Source organism: Talpa europaea, assembly GCF_964194135.1.
Source record: "Talpa europaea genome assembly, chromosome: 6".
Lineage (NCBI taxonomy): Eukaryota > Metazoa > Chordata > Mammalia > Eulipotyphla > Talpidae > Talpa > Talpa europaea.
The window spans coordinates 55,107,420-55,135,151 of NC_140072.1; the positions used below are offsets into that span (position 1 = coordinate 55,107,420).

At 53.3% G+C, this 27,732-nt stretch overlaps 1 protein-coding gene across 2 annotated transcripts in view; it reads left to right on the top strand.

The window, feature by feature from the left end:
- Positions 1 to 1,539: 1,539 nt before the first annotated feature.
- RAB11FIP5 (RAB11 family interacting protein 5) overlaps positions 1,540 to 27,732 on the top strand; it is a gene marked incomplete at its 3' end in the record, with an annotated part of 29,918 nt that continues 3,725 nt past the window's right edge. The window contains exons 1-4 of one of the 2 annotated variants that reach the window (XM_084234708.1): positions 1,540 to 2,073; positions 19,671 to 20,111; positions 20,240 to 20,923; positions 25,638 to 27,614. In XM_084234708.1, the coding sequence (XP_084090834.1) occupies positions 1,643 to 2,073; positions 19,671 to 20,111; positions 20,240 to 20,923; positions 25,638 to 27,614 (3,533 nt within the window). In that variant the 5' untranslated portion in view covers positions 1,540 to 1,642. The remainder of the gene's footprint in view (positions 2,074 to 19,670; positions 20,112 to 20,239; positions 20,924 to 25,637; positions 27,615 to 27,732) is intronic. The other variant, XM_084234709.1, reaches the window with a different exon arrangement.

The following is a 27,732-nucleotide window of genomic DNA, read 5'->3' on the forward strand; positions in this document are numbered from 1 at the left end:
GAATTCACCAGAGCCAGAGCAGGGAGCAGAGCAGGCAAAAGGACCGAAGTACACTGCTGAGGGGAGCAGTGGGCGGCAGGAGAGGTCTGCGTGCCATGTGGGACCCTCCTCCAGTGGCTGGGGAGCAGCCGGGGATTGAACCGGCACCGACTGCGCAGCTTTGCAACCCGGCGCTCAACCGCTGCGCCACCGAGGAAGCCCTGTAAGCATTATATTTAAACACCTGGAAACAAATAGCTCCAAGTGCTTACCCCTGAATGGAGGGATAGAAAGGAATTTTTTGCTTTTCATCATAAATGCTTCTGTTCTGTTTGATTTTTGTAGAGTTATGTATGTGCACTGCATTTTATTTAAACATTATTTAAAAAGTAAAGACTCTGAAGAAAAAAAATAGAGGCTTTGGGGTCATCTGTATGAATTCAAATCCCACCTCTGCCAGTTATAGATCTTGGGTAGGTTAACCTCTCTAAGCTGCAGTTTTATCATCTGGAAAATAGGAATAAAAACCATACTCATCCCACAGGGTGCTCTGAGGATAAAATGAGGTAATGCTTATAAAGCACAAGAACCAGCACTGGCTAAAACTCAGTATCTATAATTATTAACAGTTGTCATTATTAATAAACCGAGCATGCAAGCAACACCCAGGATTTGCTTCTAGGCACAGAGCAGGCACCTAGCGATGGGTAGGATTGCTTAAAACCTCCACCAGAGTCCACCATTTCCCCCAACTAGTGCGGCAGGAGCCCCAGACCTCAGAGCGAACACTTAAATATTAATGTGGTTACTCATTTATTCATCACTCTGCGCTCCGCCGCAGCGTCCGCAGAGGGCGAGCCACGTCTCCGCCTCTCCCGCGCCCGCGGCCCCGGGCCTGGGCGCGCGTCCCCTCAGCTCGCGGAGACCCGGCCGCGCGCCCCGGCCGTTTCCAGGCGGCTGCCGCGGGGCAGTCACGTGGCAGGGCGGGACTCTCCGGCTTTCCCGCGGGCACCTTCCCGGGCACGGGCGGGCTGGAGTGGGGCGAGCGCGGTCGGGCGAGTGGGCACCGAGGCCCGCATCACCCCCTATTCCTCGCCAACGGGAGGTCCCTCCTGGGTGCGGGGACGCGGGCCAGGGCCTTTTGGGGGAGCAGGGGCACCTTGAAAATCTGAGAGTGGCCAGGAGACAAGGGCACGTCGCCCTCCGCGGAGGGTGTCGCGCTCCACGCGCGCGAGGCGGGGCGTCGCGGGCGCCCCCAGCCCGGGGCGGGGCCAGCCGGGGCCCCGCCCACCCCTCTGCAGAGGCGGCGCGCCCCGCCCCCGGCGCGCCCCGCCCCCGGCCCGCGCCGCCCACGCCCTCTCCGCCCCGGCGGGTCTGCGGCGGCCGGGCGGGGAGCGGCGGGCAGCGCCCCCGCAGCGCTGCGGCACGGCCGCGTGGGTCCGGGGCGCTGACGTCGCGGGAGGCCGGCTGCCGGGGGGCGGGGAGGCCGGGAGGCGGCGGCCCGCGCGGCCCAGCCCAGCCCGCAGCCGCGGCGGCCGGGAGTGCGGGCGGCGGCGCCGTTCCCTGCCGCCCCGGCGCGTCTCCGCCGCCGCCTGGGGTTTCGCTGCGTCCCGGCGTCCGCGCCCGTTCCGGCGCCGCCTCGCCGGCCGCCGCTTCCCCCGCCATGGCCCTGGTGCGGGGCGCCGAGCCGGCGGCGGGGCCCTCCCGCTGGCTGCCCACGCACGTCCAGGTGACCGTGCTGCGGGCCCGCGGGCTGCGGGGCAAGAGCTCGGGCGCGGGCAGCACCAGCGACGCGTACACGGTGATCCAGGTGGGCCGCGAGAAGTACAGCACGTCGGTGGTGGAGAAGACGCGGGGCTGCCCCGAGTGGCGCGAGGAGTGCTCCTTCGAGCTGCCGCCCGGCGCCCTGGACGGTCTGCTGCGGGCGCAGGAGGCCGACGCCAGCCCGGCGCCCTGGGCCGCGGGCCCCGCCGCCGCCTGCGAGCTGGTGCTCACCACCATGCACCGCTCGCTCATCGGCGTGGACAAGTTCCTGGGCCAGGCCACCGTGGCGCTGGACGAGGTCTTCGGCGAAGGCCGCGCGCAGCACACACAGTGAGTGAGGGGCGGGCGCCGCGGGAACGGTTGAGGGCCTAGCGGGGCGGGGCTGGCGGGGGAGCGGGACCCCAACCTGCGCCCCGGCGGTGCGCCCTTGGCCTCGCGCGCACGAGGGCGTAAACCGACGAGTTGATTCTCCGCATTTTGCGAACCCCTTCTGACTGTGCACTGTGTGCGCTTGGCCGCTGGGGGGTCCTTGGGAGGTCTGGGGGAGACGTGAGTGGCGACCCAGTGGCAGGAGTATTGTGTCAAGTTAAGTTAGGAGGCTCTTCCACTGTGCGAGCGGACCTTAAGAAGGAAAATCTTGGGACAGCTCTTGGGGCCTCTGCCATCTCCCTTTCCTGAAGTGCAGGGAAACAGAAAGTGGCTGTCCCAGGCTCACAGGGGGATGGAGAGGCAAAACCTCCCCCGGTGGGGAGGAAGTGGGGAAAGGAAGGTGCACTCTTAACCTCCAGGGCAAGATTGAAAGGAGATGCCCCACCAAGCCTAGAGACCACAGAGGGCGTCTGTGTTTTGCTGTCCTCTGACGCCCTGAGATGCCCTCCTGGACCCTACCCCTTATGTCCTTGGCCTGAGAACAGGAGAACCTTCTGGGTGAAGGAGGTGAACACTGCAGCTCTTCTTCCAGTTTCCTGCCTGTCCCGCCTGAGGCGGAGTTAGTGGCATGGGAATGCACCACAGGAGATAATCTTCCAGTCACTTCCACCTGGAAGGGCCAGTGGATTTTTTTGTAATCATTTATTTTGGCAGCATTTAACCTCCCCTGGGTTAAGATCAAGGCTTCACATTTGGAGGCCCGTTTCCTGTTTTGGGTTTAGGCAGGCTCTGGAAGCCAGTTTCCAGGGCTGACAACCCACTGTGGGTCACTCAAGTGGTTAACTGGGGTGGGGGACACTTTTCTTGGCCCCCTGGACCATGCATGGGGAGGGTAAGGTAATGGGGGCTGGGCTGTACCCCAGGTACAGACAGGTACCGGAAAGCTTAGCTTCCAGTGAAATGTCACACACATGAGTAAATCTGGGAAGGATTGCTGGAGGAGAAGGATGAACCTGGTGCTTCATGAAAACAAGGTTTGGAAAGAAAAGGATCTGACTTTGAGTATTTTCAAAATATGGGTAGGGAAGGGCCGTCCATGGTCCATGGCTCATTGTGGCCTGGGTGGGAAGCAGGTCAGCACTGAGCAGTTCTAGGCTAGACTCTGACCGGCTCATCGCCTGCGTCCCCTGGCCTGCCCTCCTTCCCTCATGACTTGCTGTTTGGTTGCTGGGTATGCAATCATGTGGTGTAGCTTGGCACTTTTTCTCTTTTTCCCCTCCTCTTTTCTGTACTCTTCCTCTTTCCTTGCTCAGGGAGCTGGAGGGGTGGATATGGGGCAGAAAACTTTCTCCTGGATCTCTTACTTAGCCCTTTCTTTTTCTGAATAGGCTCCAGTGGTCAAATTCACTCCACCCTTTCCTTGTCCTTCCTTCACTCAGCTAATCTGGCCAGACTGGTAGATGACACAGTTGGGGGCTGGGGAGGGGGACAGACCAAAAAAATTCTCTAGGCTTTTAGGGAGGGGCTTCTTAGAGTCCAGTGAATTGAGGAGGGTGTGTGCTAAACTTTGATTTTTCAGTTCCTACTCTTGCCTTCTTCCTAGCTTCTGGTGCTTCCTTTGCTGAGCTGTCTGTGACTGTAGGCTCAGGCAGACCTGTTTTCAGCCAAGGGCAGTCCCTTTGGTAGAATGTGCTGCCCCTTGATCTCAATGGGAGCTTTAATTTACTTTATAGAAGTCATCTTTTCCACCAGGATCTTTCCACACCCGCCTGGCTGCCTTTCCTCTGATGCATTGACCTGGGTTATTTATAGAATTTGGGGAGGGCAGGAGAGGAGAGGGGTACTTGTGGTGGGCAGAGGAGACCTCTACTGCACGGGACATAACAGCATGCCCACTGACAGATGGTGAGAGCTGCCACCCTACTTTGGTCCCCTCCTCTGGCTCTAACAGCAACTCCTGTTGGCATTTCCTGGAGCACCCTGGCATGGCTTGCTGTTACAGTGAGTCTGCACATTGCCTAGTGGGGAGCAGGCAAGATGGAGAGGACAAGGGTGTGCCCACTTCAGTTCTGGATAATGGTGAAAAAAAAACAACAATGTCCATTCTTTAACTCCAGAAGCCGGTTATTCAAGTTTCATGGAGAGTAAATGGTATCCTTGTGTCACCAAGACAGAACCTGACTAGGAAAGGCTCATGGTTAAGGAGAGCAGGCTGCAATCTTGCACAGAACAGATTCCAGTCCCAGATCAGCCACCAAGTAAATTCTTGATACCCCAGCTTTCTCATCTGTAAAGTGGGGCTATTTTATGCCTTCACAGATTGTATGTATGGGGTGACATGAGAATGCAACTGACACTGTTGACAGTGAGTAGCAGTGATGGCAGAGGGAGGTTTTGGAAACAATATTTGGTAGCTATGCTATGGGAGATCTTCCCTGCCCTGGAAGGGCCTCTCATGTGATTGGAGGAAACGATACAGACCTTAGAGCCTGGGGAGGACTGTGGGTGGCAGGGTACACCCAGGAGTGAGAGGGGCTGGCCCTCCAACTCTCTCTTTGATGCTAGAGGTTTGAGAAATAGGACTGGGTGTGGGGGCCGCTGCAGCCTACAGCTCTGCAGCTCTTCCAAACAGCTTGCTTGAGCTGCTCCTGCCTACTTGGGAAGGCAGTACAGCATGGTGTTTAAGAACCTGGAGACTGTTTCACTCCCAGTTCTGTGATCTATGAGCAGGCAAGTTCTTAACTTGTTTCATCATTGCTGCAAAGTTCATGATAATAATAGAGTTATACAGGTTAAATAAGACAGAGTCTGTAAAAGCCTCAGCATAATTTCATGTACCAAATTTTCAAATATTTGCATTGGGGCTCCTTTGAGGGCCCTGCTTGGTACCTTGATGGTGTACCTGGAATGTGAGGTGCCTCAATAGCCCCTTCCCAAAGCTCCTTGTCAGTAGAGTGCTCATTGAGGCAAGGGATTCAGTGGAGGTTTCCAAAGAATTGAAGAGGAAGTTCTTAAAATTTAATGTAATACTCAAGGAAACTGATGCTAGCCCTCTCCCCACAGTAGAGTCATGCGTGGATCACCGTGGTTCTGAAGACGCTAAGAAATGCTTTTCTACTATTTCCTTTCTTGTTTTTACCTCCAGCATCCATTCTGGTACTCCCCAGTGGGTGCTATAAACAACACACCTGTCCTGGGTCTATTGGACCAATGGTTAAAGCCTGGCCACTTGAGAAGGTCAAGGCTGTGGGCTCGATTTGAGTGTGGACCAGTGTCTTTTTTTCCATCACAGAGAGCAAACAGTTGCTGACTGTGGCCCCTTGAAAGGCTCTGTTGGCCCTGATCAGACCTGTGCCATTGGTTTTATGGGGGCCTCTAGGAGGCCTCTGGCTGAGGAGGACATAGGTTTGAGACCAGAGATTTCTTTCTGCCTGGCTAGTCACGGTGGCCTGAGATTTCCTTGAGGAGTTTGGGTTTGGGGGCACTGGAATAGGTACCTAAGGGGGAATGCAGCCTGTCAGCCTTGGCTTGAAGTGGTCTTTGAGGACTTCCATCCATTCCTTAGCTCCTGGATGCCTGCAAGGTTCTATTGTAGGCTGAGGGCACGTGACTCCACTTCTTTCTCTCCACTGGTTTCCAGATGTGACTGCTCCTCGGGAGGCAACTGAGGCCATGAGGGTCTCCTTGGCTTCATCTGCTCCAACCCCAGACCTGGACTTGGAGGCCTGTGGGGATCTGGGGAAGTCTGTTTGGGCTGCCAGGGAGGATGTAGCCATGCTTGAAAGTCAGTCACTAGGACACAGGAGGCTACATCTCCCTTATTTATGGCCAGTTTTTATCTGGATTTTTTGGGCAGCAGCTTGTGGAGGAGATGGAGCGGTAGGAAATAATTTCCTTGTCAGACTGGGCGGCTCCTTCTCGCTGGCACAGCAGCTTCCCCCTCCCTCTGTGTCTGGCCCTAGGCCGGAACCTGGGGCTGTGGTGTTGCCCATCTCTGCTCCTTTGGCCCCCTCCTGTAGGCTGCCAGGGACAAATGAGCTTAGCTTCCATCCTGGGTGACCTTGAAGGCTGTCCCTTTCCTCTGATTGGGACTGCCCGCCCCACTTGTTATTGCTGCCACCATGATGCTGTGACACTCCCGCTGACGCTGAAAGACTGGCCTTGTCCAGATGTTTCCCCTGCCTTTCCCACCCTGCACCAGACAGATAATTAACACAATGACGGGAGCTCTCAGGGAATCAGTACTCTATTTTTTTTTCCCTGTGCCATGCCAATTTCTGCCAAATGGTGGAGTCATGTAGAAGTATTGCCCTTGCTCGCAGCCAAGTAATAAATATAAGTCCACAATGTGGGTCCTTTGTGCCCCAGGCAGCCCTGTCAGGGAAGAGAGAGTGCTTTGCTCTCACTCAACTGGGCTGGAGTCCCTTATGTTATCTCTTCCCTTCAGGAAGATGGCGGCTAGTGGAGAGAGCTGAGCTTGGCAGGTCAGCTGTGGCTCAGGCCTCTCCTCAGTGAGCAGTAAGCCAAGTGGGAACCCTCAGAAGGAAGCCTTCAGGGAAGCTGTACCAGAGAGACTTTTGTCACAGGCCACCTCGACCTTCAATTGACCCTGGGGGTGGGGAGGGGAAGCACAGCCCTTAATGAAGGAATTCTAATGGCAGAGCTAGAAGCTGCTTAGACTGGTGGAAATTGAGGCTGGGAAGGAGAGTGACATGCTGTCAGCTACTCAGCAATTAGCTGTGGGTGGGGTTCCTGTTAGGCCCTGGCAGCCTGCAGAGCTGTAAGATTTGGGGTAAAGAAGAGATGACATTTGGGGCCCTGTATACATCCCCAGGTTTCTGTAGAAATGCCCGTGGGGTTTTAGTGAAGGAGATGTAGAGGCTTGTCTGTGGGGCAGTTTCATCTAAAGAGTACTTTTTTGGAGTACTTGGGCAGAGGTGGAGAAGAGCCACTCACGTTGGGATGAGCGGGGAGGGGGTCTCAAGGAGGGGAGGATATGGACAGCCCATGCCTGGATGGTGAGGAAGATGGACTTGGAGAAAGGACCATAGCCAAGTGCTGTATTTTGGGGCCTAGTCAGGGGACACTGGAGATGTTCAGAGCAAAAAGCTGCTGGGCTCACTTGTGTTCAGGGAAGACCTCCTTGAGGAGGGGACATATATCAAAGACCTGTCAGGACAGAGCACATCCGTCACCCCACCTTCTCTCAGTTCACACACTAACAGCGTGTCACACTGTGTTCTGGAGGATTATGATTGTCTTGTTGGTCTAGAGTATCATTAAGCCTTATCTAGGTGCTGGCTCTGTCCTAAAGACTTTACTTACATTAGCTCACAGAAAACCCTCAAGGTACAGGTACTGTTACTGTGTTTAACAGATGGGGAAACCAAGGCACAGAGAGGCAGAGTGACTTTTCTAAAGGTTCATAGTACCTGGCAGAGTCTGGATTTGACCCAGGCAGACTAACTTAAGATTCTGTATTCTTCACCACCACACTCTACTGCCCATCTTTCCCCCCATGTCTCCCACCATTCAGGTCAGCATAGGACCAGGGCCTCAGCAGTTGCCCTCCTGAACCAGTCTCATAGTGAGCATGACCTGCTTCTCCTGTGTGGGGTCTTGGCTGATCGGGGTAAGCACCACTGGTCTGTGTCTCTGTGTCTGGTTCTTCCTGTCTCAGGGAATGAGTGTGTTTCCTGGTACTTTGGAAAGGAGGGTATCACTGCCACCAGGGTGTGTCTCAGGAGTAGGGGTGGCCTGGGAAGCTCTGTCTTGATCCAAGGGGAGCTCCCTGGGGAATATTTGCTCCCCTTGGCTTTGCAGTAGAGCAGGGGTTAGAGGAATCAGCAGATATAAGACTTCCTGACCTTTCCTAGGACATCACATGCTTCTTTTACTGTGACAGACACTCGCCATCTGGTTCCTCATCCTACAGGGGTGCAGTCATTATTTTTTCTTTTGTTTAACATCCAGGAAGTAATTGGTGGGCAACCATTGTGCCTAGGTCAGGACTTTAAAGAAAATAAGAGACAGAAAATGTATAGCCTTTTCCCTAGAAGGAAGAATACATGTTTGAGGCAAGACTTACCCAGGAAGTGGTTAATTGATAAAGCAGCACATACAAGTATGAGAGACAGAAAGGGTCAGAAGAAGGGCCAGTTCACCAGGTTTGGAGTGATCTGGGAGGGCTTCCTGGGGGAGGGGAGTTCTTGAATGACAAGTGAGACATGGTGGTAACAGCAAGTGTGGTGGGGCTGGGCCAGAGAGGGTAGAAGTAAAGGGGAGTTGAGCTTCATTTCCTGTGTGCCTCTTGGCAAACCAGCAAACATAGTAAAGAAAATCTGGCTTTATCTCTTATTTATTTTTTTGTAGTTCACATTTTGTAGTTTTGTAGTTCAAATTCTAAAGGCACAGATGGTGTACAATGAAAAATCTCCCTTGTCCTGATAACCGTCTCTCTTCAGAGGCATCCAACATTACCAGTTCTTATGTAATCTTCCAAAGTTTTCCCATACATTTAAACACCAATACATTGTATGTTTTCTCCTCCCCCTTCCTTTTTATTTGCACAAATGCAACATTCTGGACACACCTGTCCTTCTGTATGGTCAACCTGGCTTTCCCACATGGTTGTCTCCACTTATTGGGGATCTGAGCTGAGACCCAGTTCAGAAGAAATGGCTACTACTTGGGTCCTCTGTGACCCAACACTACTGTTTGGGGGTAAACCTGGGGGTGAATGTGGGGTGAGGAGGTATGTGTGGTTAAGTCGAATTTCTTCCTTATTCTCCCATCTGCCGAGACCCCCCTGGAGCAGTCATCTTGCTGGCCTCCCCTTCCTCCTGGGCAGGGTCAGCACTGTTTGCTGCTGGGCCACCTCATTCCCACAGGGCTGATGAGAGCCTGTAAAAGGCCCTGGAGAAACAATAAACCCAAATCTTTGTGTGTAGCATGGCCTACTTTTCAGAGTGCTTTTCCTGCATCATCTCATTTCATTTTTCCCTGAGGGCAGGCAGCATGAGCCCCATTTTTACAGATGGGGAGACTGGGGCCTCAGGAGGTAACGCTAGCATCCCCGGTTACATGATTTGTTAGTGGCAGCCAGGCTTCTGACCTCCGGGTCCAGCCCTGTTTCCTCTCCATGTGCTTTTGACCATACATATTTTCTGTCGCTATCTGTGGTGATTAGACTTCTTGAGATAAGCTTGGGTGGGTCTCCCCCTCTCCCCCCTCCCCCCCCCCGCCACTTGTGTGGCAAGCTGACAGTGACAGGCCTTTGGGGCCTACAGAAGGATGAGGATGAGGATTAACTGAGATGTTTTGTGCTGAAAAGGGAGGGTGGCTGGACCTAGCTGGCATCCAAGGTGAGCTGAGCAAGCCCTGCCAGGAGCCAGGGGCACCTACTAAAGTGATGGTTCTGAGTTTCAAGGACTGTTGTGTGTGAGGCAGGCCCGAGGTCAGAGTGGCCTGATGGGAGGCACTATCCTGCCCTGCATTGTGTGTATCCAGCTTGCAATTTTACTGTAGAGACCAAGTCAAAGGGTGAGTTATGTTGCAGGTGTTGGGAGCCTGAAGGGAATCAGCCTGTGTATTGGGAAGACTGCTCCTATGGGGGATTTGGAGGAGGAGAAGAAGGTCATCTGGGAGGAGGAGATGCTGGAAAAAGGCTTCTCCACTAGTCTCTCCAGTTCTGAGCAATAACAGTTTAGTTGGCACTTCTCCTACCCTTACCTGGCTTATTTTATTGCTTGCCTTGCACAGAGGTAAAATTGCCTGTTTAAAGCCGCTTTATAAGTTGGATCCAGGTGTAGAACCTGGGTCTCCTGTCTTCTAGTCCATTGGCATTTTCCTGCGAGGTCCTTAAAATAATTATTTTTCAACTTATTCTTGGGACCAAAGCAAAGCCCTGTCAAATCCATTTCATTTACCCAGCACGTGATAGAAGGTGTTCCAGCTGTCAGGTTCTGTGCCTGGGTTGTGGGAGACAGGAGGTGAGTAACAGTCCCTGCTGTCAATAGATAGAGTGCAGGCTGCAGTGCCTGTGCCACTACCGGGTATGAAAAGGGGGCACTCCTGGCCCCTCCCACCTTTCCCACTGCTCCTGTCCTACTTACATTGTTTTTTTGTTCCAGCCTCTGCTCTGGACTCTCATCCTAGCTGCTACTACTTTTTTATAAATCAGAATGCCAGTTTATTAATTTATGATGAGGAATCACTGCTAAGGCATAAGGAGTTGCTCAGATCAGCCTGGTCATGGGACCTGTTCTTGGTTGATGCAGGTCTTCCCTTCCTCCCTTCCTTGCCTCTCTGCCGTTCCTCCCCTGCTGTTCCCTGCTCTTTCTACAGCACCAGCATCTGTAGATTCTGTCCTTGTTTTGTACCCTGAAGTGCTTTTTAAGGCCCAGAGTAAAGTGGCAGTTCTTTAGTATAGGTTTTGAGGCCAGCGCAGGGCACTTGTGTATTCTGTTTCTCTACCCACCACTTCCTATCTGTTCGAGGCCATGTCCTTTACCAACCCTCCTGAAATCAGCCCCTTTAACCTTCCTACTCAGTTTGTTAGTGCATTTTTGTGGTGTTGAACACCATCTTCCTTTATTTACAGAAATATCTTATTTCCCCACCAAAAGGCAAGCTTCTCACAGGCACTCCCTTTCTTGTTCCTGGCAAATACTTGGGAAATGTTTTGAGCGGAGGCTTGGCTGAGGCCTCTTCTGGTTGGGTGGGATTCCACTGGCGAGTTCCCTGTGCCTCTGAAATGCTGTGCTTTGTAAGAGCCAGGTCCTGTGCTGGGACTGCGGCCATGAGGGAGGCAGGGCTCAGTCATAGGGCAAGGGGAGAAAGCCACCCCACAGATCTGATAGAAACACGCTGTTAGTCCTGAATGGGCTAGAAGGGACCGTATAAAATGTCAGCACTCCCTAAATGCTTCAGTATGTGTTTCCAACCATCACCAACCAAATTGGATGCTTTAAAAACACACACACACACACACACACACAAAACCAAAAAGGCATTATCACACACCCAAAATCAACAATTCTTTAAGAATTTTCCTATATTCATTTCATATTCAAGTTTCCCTGACACTGGAACTGAGTCTCCATATGCAGTTGGTTGAGTAGGGATCCAAACAGGGCTTCTGTGCTGGCCCTGGTTGGGAGGGCTCATGTTAGGGCTCCCCTGTAACAGATCCACTCTCTTGGTTTCATGCCCTGACCTGATGGAAGAGCCAAGCCTCTTGACCTTGAGGACTCTTTGGTCCTGGTGGGTCCTCCTGATGTCCTTCACCCTAACTCTCCAGCCCTAAAGACTGATTGCTGGGTCTGGAGCGTCCCTGACCCAGGCCCTGCCTTATGGTAGGGGTCTTCCTCAGTGGGGTGACTGACTCTGCTGCCTGGCCTTCGGAGGTGCCCCATGTGCTCTCTGCAGTGGAGCTGGGGTTAGGCAGTGACCCAGCCATCAGGAACTCCTCCATCATCTTCTTTTCTGATAGTTTTAGAATCTCTGATGATTGCCTAGGCCTCTAGTTTCATCTTTTCTTCTGTATCTGTCCGTAAGAATCTGACATAAGGAAGAGCTTTCCCTCCCAAATATTTGGTCAGTCTACAAAGAAATGGCAGCGTTCTCTCAGGAACAGCAGGAATGGCACTTTTTGGCCATCTTTTTTCTATTAAAAATCCATGCCAGGCAGAGTGCGTGACACCAGTCATTTCTATAGCAGAAGTTTCCTGCTGAGGTGAAAAGCACATGGCTTCGCGAACCTGGGAGGGGGTACAGGGGGCAGGTTCTGCAGGCTGAGGCCTTTGAGGGCAGGTAATTTAATGCAAGGTGGCTTGAAATGGCCGGTGACTGGCTGGGAGCAGGAGCCGGGGCAGACAGTGCTGAGGGCAGCTAGCATGGCACTATCTGCTACTGTTTACCCCAACACAACACCTACTTCTTGAGCCCCGTACCCCTCTGCTCTGGATCCTGCAGCTCACGGTTTGTCCTCACTCTCTTGGGAAGCTAGCTGGGGAGAGCGATGCTGGGAAAGAACTGGGTCAGTATTTCTTCCCTCCTTCATGCTGGCTCCTCACTTACCCTTCTGGAAGATTCTCCAGCCATTATCTTGGTACAGCACAGTTCTTTTTCCTAAGGGCCTCCTGGCTTCTTTGGCCTCAGGATGTGGGTTTGATTCCCACAGCTTTGCAGCCCCTGACCCCAGTGGCTGTTTACTATTCTGAGATAAGGCCCAGCTCTGAAGAGGTCAGGGCAACAGGCTCACCTGGGAGAGAGAAACTGCAGACCTGGTGGGTTGCAGCCATAGCAGGTGAGGCTCAGGTGAGAACAAGCCCCAAGAAGCTGCATTCAGTAGTGCTGGGGGTAGGGCCAAAGCAAGCTCTGGGGCAGCCTGCTCTCTAAGTGAGGGTGCAGCTGGCTGTTTTTGTTTCTCTGTAGTCACCTTCACTGGCATGCAGGGTGCTTGAAGGTCACACTGAGCACTGAAGCGTGATGCTGGGGAGTCTCAGGGCCTTTGGCCAGCTTCTTGACCCTCGCCAGGTGCCCCCCGTGCCTGCCCTCTGCTGAGCTCTCAGCATGGGTGTGTGCAGTGGGGCAGAAAGGGCAAGGCTTGCCCTTCTGCTGCCTTGTGCCCTCCCTGCTCTAGAGTAGATGTTCTTCACCTTTTCTGTGCGATGGACCCCTTTGCTGAAGTCCATAGACTCCATGGCTTCATGGGGTAAGATTTTTTTCAAATATGTAGAAATACAAAGTAAACCAATGCTCCTGAAGTATATTTACCAATATATTAAAACACTTGCTGAACTGCCGTGGTTTGTTACTGTATTAAATAATGTGATCAAGTGGTAGCGTAATAACTTAAAAGTTTAAAGTGGTGATGAAAATAATATTTCGTGATGTTTGCAACAACCATGTTGTGATATTAATGCCTGGTTTCTCTTGTTGACACACAGGTGTTGCTGCTGTACAGACCTTTGTAATGGGAAGAAATGCTAAATTTCTACCAGAGATTATGGGGAAAAAAAGATGTAATTTTTCTCCTGCCTAACAATTTTTTCATGACCTGGAGAAATAAGGGGAGTGACTTACGTGGTTCTCAGGATGAAAGAATGTTCCCTCTTGGAATATTCCCTTTTAAGCCTGGCACTTGTGGCCCCTGCACTCAGGAGACTCCTGTGGGGGGTAGGGGCAGGCCAGGAGCCCTCTTTGTGCTCTTTGGGAGCTCCTGATCTCACAGGTAAGACTCAAGGGTCTGTAATGATAGAGACATGTATGGAGCCCCCATGAACAGACAAGTTCCTAAGTGATTCACATATTAATTTGCTAGTTTATTGAACAAATATTTGGGTGCCCACTATTCTAAGTACGGGGAAGACAGGTGAGCAGAATAAAATTGCTGCCTGTAGAAGACAGATATTAAACAAGCTGTTGTTAAACATACATCATTTTACTGTGTGGGATACACACACGCATGCGCGCGCTCGCACACACACACACACACACACACACAAGTTCAAGTAGTATTAAGTATGCTGAAGAAATAACATAGGCCACAGGACAGTTTTAGTTGGGGGACTCAGAGCAGACTGAAGAGGTTGAGACGAACTGAGATGGTAGGGGAGGAGGCTGAGGGCTGAGTCCTAAGTCCACAGTGGCCTGCTGAACTTTGTCAGAGCCTTGGAGTTGGGGGGAGGTGCTATTGCTGAGTTGGGGCCCCTTTAAGAACTTGTCTCTGGTTTTGTCCTCCAGGAGTTGTGGACCCTAAAGACTGTTGGGGGATGCTGGATTGCTCTCTGACAAGGTTTTAATGGCCTGGGGACAGGACAAAATTCCCAGGTTCCCTCAGTCACCTCTTAGGCCTCCATCATCTTGGGATTGTATCAGTCCTTTAAAGAGGGTTTTGGGCTTTGCACACCATCTCTGTGCTACTTTGGAAACCTATGATGTATGTCAAGGCCCTTTCCGGTGTCTGTCCTCTCAACGTCTGGAGGCCTCAGTGTTTGCTTTCAGTTTGAGGACAAACGCTACACTTTAAAGGCTAAGGAAATACACTGGGAGTTAGGCATCTTCATGTTCAAGTTCTGACTCTGTCAGTTACTATCTGACCTGTCACAGTACTTCTCTATAACTTAGTTTCCTCATTTACAAAATGGGGATGATGGACTCTGTCTCCTGGACTCGTGGATACTAAAAGAGGCATCTAGCCTGGTGTGCAGTGAGCGTGCAGAGAGCCAGCTGAGCTGATTCTCTAGCATCATCCTTGTCTCCCTCTGCTCAGGTGAGGTCCACCAGCCAGTAGCAGCACCAGTATCCCCTGGAAGTTGGATGGAAATGGAGCTTCTCAGGCTTATCTGCACCCACAGTATCAGCTCTGTGTTTTAACCAGACCCAGTGATTCTTTCACACTTTGCAATTTGAGAAGTGCTGATGCATGTCATGCCTTGGGGCAGTGTCCATAGCATATGCCTCTTCAGAGACAAGAAGCTTTCTCTTACTGTTCCTTTGCTGATGGTGCCTGTCAGGTCTTGGCTGCCGTCATACCTGGACCAGGTCCCAGATAATGACCATCTTTGTCATATCCTCATCTCCTGAATATATGCTTCCTGGGCCTCGGAGAGTTCAGATGCCCAGACAGTATGAGATGAGAAGGATGGTGATTTATTGGCTTTGGGGTGGAGGAACAATGATTTGAGAACTGGGTGGGTGTCAGGGAAATTGTACCAGGGCCAGAATCACAGTCCTTCCTCCTGTCTCAGTGGGAGTGCCATTTCCGAAGGGTCTCATGGAAAGAAGGCCTTGTTCATGTTCATGCTTTATAGAAAGCACTTAATGGTGCCTGCCCTTGGACTTTGGAAGGCAAGCCTCAGCGAGGCAGGGGAGAGACACAGGCTTTTTCTGCTACCACTTGAGTGTCTTTGAGGATAGACCCAGGTGGTGGGAAAGCTGGTCTCTGACTCGCCAAGTGATGGAGAGCAGGCAGGGGATCCATCCCATCGCGGCTCTCTCATGATGTGTGGTGTCACTTGAAGAGGGAGCCCTCGCCACTTCAAAATATGCAGACTTCCAGACTTGGCCCTTCTAATTCAGCAGGGCTTAGGTGGAGTCTGGTATACATGTGTATCAAATAAGTCTTGCATAGATGATGGCCAATCTGGGCACCGTAGCCATATTGTTATGGAGATGAGGGCTCTGTCTTATGAGCTGTCCCCTGGATGCATGCTGGGGCCTTGGTTGAATCCTGACTTACTGTGGTGAGTGGATGTGGTGACTGTGACTGGATGGATGGCCGGTCAGGCCTCAGCTTGTGCCTTAAAGTTCCTTGGGCTACAGTGAGCCACCCTGGCCTGCTGCATGCCCAGGCAGCTGAGTAGATAAGATAGGAGAGGGTGTTGTCTTTTGTCTTTTTCCCATTACAGCAGTAATATATGCTCCTTATAAAAAATTCAAACAGGAAAAAGATAGACAGCATAGGAAGTGATAGCTCCCTGCAGCCTCACCCCGCACAGATAACTGCGGTTGGTGCTGTGATGTGTGGAATGTGACCAGCCACATTGGGGCCCTGCCCTTTATGCCCCAGCAGAGGATATCTGTGCTTGCAGATTGCCGTTATTCAGGGCTCAGCGGATTTAGGGTCAGAGCCCATACACTTGTCTTTTGCCCCACCTCCCGGGATCTTCCTGTGCGAAATGGGGCCTAGTCCAGGTTTGGGGAAAGTGACTAGGGCTTGACCTTTAAAGAGTTAAAAGCAGGAGTGTCAGGAGTTTGATTCTAGCTCATTTGTCTTTCTGTTAAACATTCCCTCTTGCCCCCAGATACATCCTCACACACAACCTTGTGGTCTCTTAGCTTTCTTTTCTCTTACATCCTGCCTCACAAGTTTTACCATCTTGCCCTGCTTATTATAAGAGAACAGACATGTGCACATATCCTCTGAGTCTCACCTGCCCTGCTTGGGCTGTCATTTGTCCTGATCCAGCCTTCTCAGGGATGATCTCCTGGCTTTGAAGGGGAAACCAATAGGCCAGCCTCCCTCTGCTCAGGCAATCAAGTAGGTCACCAAAGAGAGGCCAGGCCCATAGTCCATGACAAACACATAAGGGTGTTATCATGGTGGACTCCTCCAGAGTGATGCCCCTGAGAGAGAAGACTTGCAAATAAGTTTCAGCCTTAAAAACAATACCCAAAATGACCACTTTGTCCAAGCCCTTGAAATTACTTAATTCTGATCTTTTCAATGTATCAGAACTTCTAATACAAAAGATCCCCCAATGCCAACCCCTTTGTGTCCATGTGACTCTCTGGGACCTGGTGCTATGGGGCATGCAGATTCAGGTGGGAGCTGATGGTCATGGTGCTGACTGAGACACATGGTGTGTGGTGTGTAGGGGTATATGTGTGCAGTTAGTGTGGGGTGTGTATGTTGTGTGGTATGTTTCTGCATGGAGGGACTTTGAGCCTTTCAGGGACCAATCTGACCATCTCTACCAAGTTTCATTGCTCCTTCATGCGTGATTGACTGGCTGCAAAACTTTTCCCTCAGAATGCTGAAGGCATGCCTCCCTGTGGTGCCCAGTGTTGCTTAAGGAGGACCTGACACTATTCTGGATCCCAAGGGTCTGAGCCTGTCCTTCACCCTTTTTATTTTTCATTTTAAACAAGAAGTTTATTTAAGCAACAGGATACTTGACTTGAAGGGAAAACTATCTAGGATTCATTTTTTTAAGAGTAATTTATCCCTGCTTTAAAGCAGATTGCCCTATATCTAACAGCTATGTACAAAAACTTATAAAATTGTCCTTGGTTTTACAAAAATAAATGAAAAACATTAAAATTCCCCTATCAAAGAAGATATGCAAGAATTTTTAATGCCCCCCACCCCCTTTGGTTAAACATTGAGAGCAAAATAACTTACCAGAATAAAAGATAAGAGCTGAATGAATGCCACTCATGGAGAAAGGGCTTGTTTTCACAGTACCAATACTTTCCCCCATCTCATCGCCATTGGACATTGATCAAAACATACCACTGTACTTTTCATTTTAAAAAGTGCAGTATGCTCGTGCTCGTAACCAGTTACTCTGTGTACAGTAAAGGAAAGGGCGAGGGGGAATGAAAGTAAAGAAAACTATACTGTGGTTGTCAAGCTCTGGTAGGACTGGATTGTGGTTTTCTAATTGAGAATGTCTTCCCGTCCTGGAGGAGAGTCCTGGGGCACAGTGCTCCCTCTGTCTGTTGTGGGAACACATTGACTCTGCCTTACCCTCCACTGCCAGCTGTGTGGTGCATCTGTGTCACTGATTGGCTGGTCTGCCTCACTGGTAAGCCTGTTGCTCACAGTAGGCTTTCATTAGTTCACTACGTGGTGAGTCCTCTCCATGTACCACAGCACATCCTGACCGGCCACCTTCAAATTAATGTTCATTGTTCTCAGTCTCAACTCCTTTCTTGGGTTTTTCATCAGCCATTGTGAATTGGCATCTCCTCAGCTTCACAAAAGAGGTGCCAGGTCCCCACAAGCCCAGGAGCAGCACTAGGAGTGGTAGATGAGGAGCCAGTGGTGGTGGAGGAGGGAGAGGGCACCCACCGTCTCCCCTTGGGAGCCTTTGGGGTCTCCTCTGTATAACTCAAGCTCACGGCAACACCTTGTCTTTGTTCTTCATGCTGCGTGCTTGTGGGCCCAGTGGTGCTGGTGCTCTGTCCTTAGAAAAACTTTCTTGTATGATTTCTTTCAAGGTTTCTTCTTCATGCTAGCACTCACCTTTTTAAAATTAATAGTTTTGTTTTTTTTTTTTTTTAGTTTAGTTTTTGGGGGGGTTTATGGATAAGTGAGTGAGAAGTACAGAGAGGTCTCAAATACTCTCTAACAGCCTCCCATGCCCCCACCCAGTTTCCTTTATTATAGCATCTTACTAGTGCGGTACATTTGTTGCAATCGATGAGTCAGTGTTGATACATTATTATTAGAGTCTGTAGTTATGTTAGGGCTTCTTTTTTTTTTTATTGCAAGATTATCTATCATTATGGTATCATACAGAATCATTTCACTGTTCTAAAAATCCCCCGTGAGGGGGTGATTTTCAGTTTGCTTCGCTGTTTTCTTGTTTTGTGTTTGGGAGAAATGGCACCCAAGCCCCTCACACACAGGAGCAGTCTGCTTTCTTTTTTAACTCCCCAGTTATTTAAGGTGAACCTCCTTGTATTGCTTCTAATAATTGCATCATCATTGTCCTGCTTTCTGGGACATTTCCTTTGATGTCCTTTGAATATTTTATTTCAGCTCTTAACATGCTGGGGAGGTTCTGGATTCTGACTGCTAGTGTGAGAAAGGGACTGATTTTCAGTGTCTTCTGTTTCCAGCCCCCGACCTGGTTCCATCATTTGGGCCTGGTGTCCCTCGCCCAAAACCTTTCTGGTTTCTGCTCACACCTGTAGGAGCTGGGGAGGGATGTGCGTGGTAGAGGAAGTGGGAGGGGAGGTATCCAGCTGCTCCATATGGTGCTGTATGATGAGACCAGCCAGGCAGAATCCGCCCTTCTCAGGCCTTCTCCAGGAGTCTCCCGGGGTGTTGGGGGAAGCAGAGAAAGGAGGATCTCCCTGCACAACCCTCCCGTGTAGGGGAAGCTCCACACACCGCCCCAGCCCAGGGGGCCCTTAGGCCTGTGTGTTAGGGGCCTTTCTAAGAGTGTAGTAGGAAGGTCGTGAGCTTTGGAGTGATGAGAATCTGCCCCTTGAGTCTCCCCTCTCCTTCCTGGCAGCTTGTTCTTGGATGAATGACTTTGCCTCTGACCCTCAACGTCCTCATCTATAAAATTAGGGTAGTGTCTCCGACCTCACAGACTTGTGCAGTGTACGTGGGAGTGAGCTGAGAGGACCTGCACTCTGCTGTGCTGGCTCCCTTCCCTGCGTCTCTGGCTTAAGGTCCCCATGTGCCATTCTTGTCTGTTCCTCCATCTTGCAGAGGTGTTCCTGGCAGGACTTGGGGTGAGTCAGCCAGTGGATGAGCGATTTGTGTGTGTATATGTACATTTGTATTCCTGGCCCTGGGCCTCTGGGTGAGCTGTTCTTTCCTGGGCTCGCTGGTGGCTTAGAGCAGAACTTTGGCTGCTACTGACCGGAGATGATGTAAACAGGGGAAAATGTGGGTAGGTCAGTCTGTATGAGGCCCTGGAGATACAAGGGTCCCTCCCAGACCCCAGCTGGCCCTTTTGGGCCTCAGAGTTTCAGAAGTTTCTCTCAGAGTTTCTCTCCCCATGGGGGAGAAAGGAGGGTCTCTGAGCTCCAGGATGGTGCTAGGACCCTCCAGAGGGTGAGCAGGGCGTGTTAACTGCTGCTCTGTCCCATAGCATGGAGGAGCTTCCCCTACTCAGGATGTGGTTTTCTAAGCCTTCATGAAAAAGTTGTGTACTGTCCCTCAGCTATGCCTGGAAGGCAGGGCCTGTGTGTCAGAACAGGAGCCAGGAGAGACTGTGGTGGGCCACCAAAGCAGGGAGGGGATTGAGAGCCAGGCTCCCTGTACCTGTGACCACAGCTTGGCCCTCTTCCCCTTCCCCTCGGCACAGGTGGTACAAGCTGCACTCTAAGGCGGGCAAGAAGGAGAAGGAGCGCGGGGAGATCCAAGTCACCATCCAGTTCACACGCAACAACTTGAGCGCCAGCATGTTTGACCTGTCCATGAAGGACAAGCCGCGGTCCCCCTTCAGCAAGATCAAGGACAAGATGAAGGGCAAGAAGAAGTACGAGCTAGAATCTGCCTCTGCCATCCTTCCAAGCAGCGCCCTGGAAGATCCCGATCTGGGCAGCCTGGGCAAGATGGGCAAAGCCAAAGGCTTCTTCCTCCGAAACAAGCTGCGCAAGTCGTCCCTCACCCAGTCCAACACTTCGCTGGGCTCCGACAGCACCCTGTCCTCAGCCAGTGGGAGCCTGGCCTACCAGGGGCCTGGTGCTGAACTCCTCACCCGCTCTCCCAGCCGCACCAGCTGGCTGTCCACTGAAGCGGGTAAGTGAGCCTCCCCCCAGGGAGGGCAGAGGGCGATGGGCTCTCTCCTCAAGTTAGCAGGGAAGGCCTGGGGCCAGGAAGCAGGGCTTTTCTGCCAGGCGCTAACTCTACATGTGCTTCCCTTTCAGGTAGGGACTCAACACAGTCCCCCAAATTGCTCACGCACAAAAGGACATACAGTGACGAGGCCAGCCAGATGAGAGCGGCTCCTCCCCGGGCCCTCCTTGACCTTCAGGGCCACCTGGATGTGGCCTCTCGCTCTTCTCTCTGTGTCAATGGGAGCCATATTTACAACGAGGAGCCCCAGGGCCCCTTGCGGCACCGCAGCTCCATCTCGGGCCCTTTTCCACCCTCCAGCTCCCTGCACAGTACCTCTTCCCGGGCCTCTGAGGAGGGGCCCAGGTCTGCAGATGACTCCTGGGGCAGAGGCAGCCGTAGCACCAGCAGCTCAGAGGTGGCCCCTGGACAGGAGGAGCCGAGCAATCAGGCTGCAGGGGCTGGCCACTCTGGAGAGGAGGAGGGGGCCCAGCATCTGGAGGGGAAGCCCATGCAGGTCGCCACACCCATGGTGGCCTCTGCTGAAGCCTTGGCAGAGAAGGAGGGAGCCCGGAAAGAGGAGCGGAAGCCCCGGATGGGCCTATTCCACCATCACCACCAGGGGCTGGGTCGGAGTGAGTTGGGGCGTCGCAGCTCTCTGGGGGAGAGAGGGGGTCCCACCCTAGGGGCCTCCCCCCACCACTCATCCAGCGGGGAGGAAAAGTCCAAGAGTAGCTGGTTTGGCTTGAGAGAAGCTAAGGAACCAACTCAGAAACCCAGGTAGGTCCTTGGCAAAACCAGCTTTGCTCCTTGGGGAGGATGCTGGGTGTTTGCAGCCTGGACCCTGGGGCAGGGAGGATGGAGCAGATGTGGCCCTCGGGTAGCTGCTGGGGCTCTGGCTTTGCATGGTTGAGCTGGGCTCTCCCTAAGCCAAGGCTTGTCGGCAGCACACAGACACAGGTGAGTTGCAAAGGCGCTGTGCTCCAGGGCCCCAGGAGTTGGCACCACCCCCCACCCCAGGGAGGGAAGGAATAGGAGAAAAGCAGGCAAGGCCATTTGTGTGAATTCTTTGCTTCCTAACCTGCTCTTCTTGCCCTCTGGCCTCAAGGTAAGGAAGCCTTGGCAGGTAGAGAGAAGGGACTGGGGACTGTACCCACATACTTTCCCTACCCACTCTGATCTCGTCCCTCTATGCCCAGTTGCTCCCCCGGCCTGGTGTGGCAAGTGCTGATGAAGGCTGCTGTTTTCAGTGTGCCGAGTCTCACCCAGTAGAGGGATGCAGGATTCCTTCAGCTCAGGCCCTGGGCAAAGTCCCAGGCTCTTTTGCTTTCTCCTGACTCTGAGCCAGTGGAAGTTGCTACATTGTCCAGCAGGGCCCAGGGTGGGGCTCTAGGCAGAGACTATAAGGCCACGTATTCCCCTTCCCAGGGGCCTGGGGCTAGCCTTGGATGGAAGCATCTGTGGCCTCCCTGACCGGTGTGGCAAGAGCTGTTTCTGTTTTCTCGCAGAACCGGCACACTCCCACCCCACCCTGATGGATATATGGGCTGGAGGTGGGGTGGGAAGGCTGTGTAAAGTGGTGAAGGGTAGAGGGAAGGCCCCTAGACCTACTCTCCAGCAGAGAAGAGACCAATCCCAAGTCCTGGTTTTCCTCTTGCCCTGTGCAATTCTGTGGGAGGAGCAGGCACTCTCTAGGTGTGGGCCCCGGCTCCCCGGCAGCACTCCTGTACGACCTTATAGTTGGGCGTGTAGGTTGGATCAGTCTCTGGGTAAGTCTTGCCTCCCCTGCTTGGTAGCAGCCTCTGCCCCTACTGCCCCAGAACCCGAGGGAACTGCTAGTCACCTGTGGCATAGATGATTGGAAAGGAGACCAAGGGCCGTTCTCAGATGCTCACACTGAGCTTGGGGGCCCTGTGATGACATAGTTATTTGTAGATGGGATGGAGGGCGGTGGCAGATACTTGGACAGGTGCTTGCAGGGGGAAGCACGGATCATGCACTGTCATCTGTGGGAGGTCTGTGGGCCTTTCATGGGGCAGAACAAGTGCTTAGAAACACCTTTCTGTGAGGTCATTTATTTTTTATTTTTTTGGTTTTTTTTTTTTTTTTTTTTTTTTTTTTTTGGTGACTCTGGTGGGATTTCTGTGAGGTCATTTATAGGCACAAGCCCAGGTTTTAGTCTAGGCCTCTGCAGCCTTGCATGAGTATCATTGCTCCTGCTGCTGCCTCCATTCCCCTTCTCCTGCTGCTCTGTGTCTCCTAAAGGCCTTTTGGAGTTGAGAGAAGTTTGGTCACTCATGGGTGTAAGGAAGCTGAGGTTTTAGTCCTCATGCTTGAATTCTGAGCTTGTCCTCAGCTGGGGGATGGGGAGTACCCAGGGCATTGCTTCCTTCCCTGGGCCATGATGACTGCTGGGCAGGTAGGGCAGGCGGGACTGTTCTTTGGGTAAAGCAGCCTGACCTGGAGAGGTCTGAAAGCTGGACATTAAACTTGGTCAGCATCACTCTGGCCACGCGTGCCTTGATGAGAGGAGGTGACAACTGTCAATTACCCAGAGGGCTTGCTTAGGGCTGTTGAGGAGAGAATGAGGGATGAGCTGACTCACTTCAGGAAACAGTGGAACTGGAACTGGAGTGACTGAAGGTAGCTGCAGGGACTCCAGTTGGGGACATGTCCAGGTATGGGGGTGCCTCTACCCTGGGGCTATAATTGCAGAGGCTGCTGTTCCTCACTAGGAAGGGCAGCAGTGCCCTCTAGTGCTCCCAGGTGGCACTGACGTTCCATAAAGAGGCCCAAGTGGTATGTGTTAGGTGCAGATCCAGAAAAAAAGGCCGCTGCCACTGGACAAGGCAATGGCTGGCAGAGAAGGAATGAAGGCAGGAAGCTGTTCCTGAGAGGTGGTTGGTAGTGTGGTGAGTCGCCCAGCAGCAGTGGTATTTAAGGAGGGGGGAGGTTGGAGTGAACAGGTGATTCCTGCATTAAGTTGCAGGTTCAACCAAATGTTCTAAGGTCCCTATAGGCCCTAAAGTTTTATTCCCTCAGGTTGAAGGGTCAGAGACATTTGGGCTTTTGTTTTCTGTCTCCAAATTTTGGTCTTAAAGAGAGGACAGTAAGTTGATTCCTCCACCAGTTGGTAGGCGAATGACTGTATTACGTTGGCATACTGGGTTCTGCCCTCGGAGCCCAACCTGCGAAGGCAACCATGCATGGGGACATGTGTGTACTTGGTGAGGAGCAAGGCAAGGGAGGTTGGAGGGTTAGGGTGTTGCTGGGTAGGAAGGCTGGACAGGATGTTCTTAGTGGTGCCGCTGACTCTGGGGAGCCTGCTGGGCCTGGCACCTGGAGTCACTTCCTCCAGGGAGAGCCCTTTGCCGGTTCCATACCAACGGGTTTGTGTGTACCTCTGGGGAGCCCATGGCGGGTGCCACCCGGCCTGCTTCCCTGCAGCTCTCCTGTCCTGCAGTCTGACTGCGGCCAGATTGCTGTAAGTCTGCAAGGGTGAGTGGGGCTAACCAGGGCTGGGAGAGTGAAGGTATAATGCTAAGCTCAGTGCTGTTCATTGTTGAGGGCGCTCTCTTCCCTCAGACCCCTCTGGCCACTCATCCTGTGCAGGGGTGCTCCAGTGGAGGGAGGGCTGAGGGCAGAGTCTTGCTCTCGTACATTTCTGCCCTCAGTCCCCAAGGCCGCCATGGGGCCTTGATTCAAGGGCCAGTCTGGGATATAGGGAGAAGGAATGTGTGGTGTTGTTGGGACTGTAGGCTCAGGATTCTCCCTCTTTTAGTATCTTCACCATAGAGGCAAGAGCTGGGGTGGGAGTGAGTGGGACTTGCCCTCCCTCCATCTCTCTGAGGTGCTGTGGGACTGTGGTATTATTATAGGGCAAAATTAGGGTCTGGAGAGCGTTTGGTAGCTGGATTCTGGATTCTGAAGAGAAACCCCAGAGTCTGAGAGTTGGCTTTACCTTGTCTATGAGGCTATCTGGGGAAGCCCCCTTTGCTTCTCGTTGCACTGGACTCCTTCCCATTGGCTGTCCCCCATTGTTTGTGGAGAGCTGGCCCTGCCTCTGCCCAGCTTTGTGTGGTGCCTGCTCTGTCTGGCCCTAGTTCTGGAAGAATCCTGGTGAGCTCCAGACTTGTCAGCCCTTTTCCATAGATGCCCTCAACTCCAGCCTGCATTTCTCAAGGACTGACTGGTAAATTCTGGCTTCTGCCACTTCAGGGCTTGTCCTTAGCTGTTCCCCATGGGAAGAAGCTGCTTGAGTGGATAAGATGGATATGTAGGTGTTCCCCAGGATATTTCCACCTGGACAGACAAGATGCAAGGAATGGGGGTCATGGGAGTTCAGAGGAGGTGGGGCTGGGAGATGGGGCTCAGATAACACGGAGGACACGGAGGTCTGGGTCTGACAAGGTAGCCACAAATTACTGTGCCACTGCCAGACTGGGGTGGTGGGCACCGCTTTTTCCTGCAGTGTCTTTCTAGCCTTTTCTCTGTGCCCCACTGGTGTCCTAGGGAAGCCAAGAGCCCCAGTTCTGAACTCTGTTTCTGTCCACATCCCTGAAGTTGGCCGCTCTGTATAGGAAGTGCAAGAGAGAGCGCCCCGCCTGAGGGAATGCCGGAAGGCCAGCAAAGCATTGTCCAGTGTCCTTTGGGAATGTATGTTCATGGAGCACATTTCCCCCAGAAGTCAGGGATCTGTGTGAGAGATCCTGGGAAACCCCTGGTGACATCCTGAGTTCTACTCTACCCCTGCTGCCCCATTCTAGCCTTTATCCCCTCTTCAGGGTTGCTGTCAAGCTGGCCGGTGGGCAGGGGCACCACCTGTTGGGTGCCAGGTTGTGAGAGCACCTGATAGCAGGCATCCTCAGCAGTGTCTTGTGTGCTCCTTGGGTGCCTGTGCCACCCCTCAAGAAACAAAGGGAAAGTTTTCTTTGATTAGCACCTTGTCCTGCTGGATGATAGCCCCGGCACTGCCTTCTGTTTCTGCAGGGGCCAGTAGAATCCAGCCGGTGTCAGGAGTCAGAATGCAGCCACCCTGCTGGATTTATTAGTGCTGACTGTCCAGCTGAAGACCTTGCTCTCCTTTCTGTATCCCCTCTAATCCAGCTGGTATTTTCTTACCCTCAGTCCTTAAAGGAGTGTGAGGCACTTTCTGATTCTATGCCTGGTTCTTCAGGTGTAAGTCTGGGGTGGAGTAGAATCTTAGATGGGGTGGTGCAAAGAAAACTTGGTTTGGATCCTGCCTATAAAATGGGATTATTGTTCTTCGGGATTGGTGTGAGGATCAGATGAGCTGTGTCCACCATCTCCTTGGTGGTGCCTAATTGTATTACATGTTGGGGTGTCCCACATGGCTGAACCCAGCCTTTGTGGCATGGTGACATCTCATCCTCAGGCAGGTGGGGTGCGGGGTGGGGACAGGGGCGTGGTATTAAGCAGGCGTTTCCAGTCTTGGCATTAACCAGGAGGCTCACGGTTTTGTCTCCCTCCACAGCCTGGACGTGTCTCCTCAGGTAGAATCTGACCCAGCTGCTCTTCCTCACCACCTCCCCTGCTCCCCCTGTGCTCCGGCCCCCCCCACTCCTGCTCCCACCGCTGCTCCCATGCTAAGCACTAACCTTTTTGCAGCCGCCTCCCCCGCTGCTGCCACTGCTGCCGCCGCCGCCACAGCTGCCCCAGAAGCCACCCCAGCTGGATTTTTGGGTCTCACCAACCCATTCCTCACCTCCTTGCAGAACAACCCTTTCTTCGAGGAACTCATAGCCGACATAGCACTAAACTCTCCTTCACCTGCTCCCTCTCTCCCCAGTGCCTCGAGGGCCAGCCCCACCCCCCTGGCCTCCTCTGGGAAGGCCCTGCCTGAGTGGGACGACACCTTCAACGTTTTTGCTGCCAGCAGGCTGTGTCCAGAGGCCAGGAACGAAATCCTGGCCCCTGCAGAAGTGGGGCTGGAGGTGACTGGGCTGCACGACCCAGGCCCCAGGGCCATGGCAGAGAAGGCAGCTGAGCCCCAGGGGGACCTTGGGGGCGGAGGAAGAGGTGGGAGCAGCGTGTGGCTGGAGCCCAGGGTGCCTCTGGACTTGGGACTGGACCGCCAGAGCATGAGTACAGCTGACCCGGGGCCCCTCGGGTCGGGAGGGGCCAGCCTGCCTTCCACGTCAGACCCGCTGCACCAGAGAGCCTCAGACTCTGAAGCAGACAGGGAGCCACTGGCCCCAGGAGGGGACGCAGGGCAGAGTCCAGCAAACAGTGCTACATCTCTGTTTAGCTCCCCAGAAGTGATCAGTGTGTGGGAGAGGCTTCCTGGCCCCGACGACGCCCCTGAGGGCCAGGATGAGGAGGTCTCCTGCGGCAAAAGCCAGCTGTTCCACGAGCACAATACGACGGAGGATTCCTGGCCTTGGGATGTGGTCACCATTTCTCCTGCAGCTGAGACATCTGCACTAGTCCTGCGGGGAGAGTCTGATGAACTGCCTCCTCCCCAAGTGCAGCCAGAGTCACCAGAACCTGTGAGCCCCAAGGGGAGTGACGGGCTCTCCGCACTGGAGCTGGAGCCAGAACCCCAATCTGAGCGGGTGTTGGACAAGGGGCTGCAGCCCAGCAGTCCACCTCCCAAGCCACCGCGCCTCTTCACACCCCCGGATTCCAAGGAGGAAGAGGAGGAGGAGGAGGAGGAGGCTACAGGGGGGCTGAGTAGCAGGGGCACAGAGACAGGCGCAGAAAACGCCTTCCCAAGTGCGCTGGTTGCTGGTCCCCAGGAGGCCAAGGAGGAGGGTGAGAAGCCCGGGTCAGAGTCTGACAGCCCTTCTTCTGGAACCCTGCTGGGTGAGCCAGGCCCGGAAGATCTAGTGGAGGATGCCAGTCCTCCTATGTCTGGGTCCTGCCTATCTCTGTCCACCAGTTGCCCCGAGGGCCCTGCCCCTATCCCCAGTTACTCAAATAGCTTGGCTCTTCAGAGTCAGCAGACCTCGGGGGTTCAGGAGAGAGGGGACAGCTCTGAGACTCCTGAGACCCAGGCCCAGGGACCAGTAGGAGAGGGGCTTGGACACCTGTCAGGCAGCAACCAACAGGCTCACTTGTGGGCCTCTGACGGGGATGCCTTAAACCCCTTCTTATCTCAAGGGGGACAGGATCCCCCCAGCCTCCCATCCACATCCCCTCCAGGGTCCAGGGAATCTTCCATCCACTCTGGTCCAGAAGAGCTGCCCACGCCCCCAGAACCTGCCTTCCCACCGCCCCCTCTCCCACCCTGGGCCAGCCACCGCCATGGGGGGCCCAGCCCTCTGTGCTCTCCCCTGCCTGGAGCCTGGCCCCTGACCTCTTCTTCCCCACCCCCTGGGGAGCCAGCCTCCCCCCCTGAGGGCTCCCCTGCCCCACTCGGGGAAGACCGCGCTGCAGCCACCCCAGCCTCCCTGCTTGTGCTTCTGCCCTTGGAGACACGACCAGCTGAGGAGTCACAGCCCAGTGCCAGGTGAGCAGCCTTCCCGAGAATACCCTCCAGGAGGAAGGGGGAAGAGGGGGGGAAGCAGCCCGAGGCCCCCAGTGTTCACATTTCAGCCTCAGCCTCTCCAGTGGTGGGGAGGGACTCT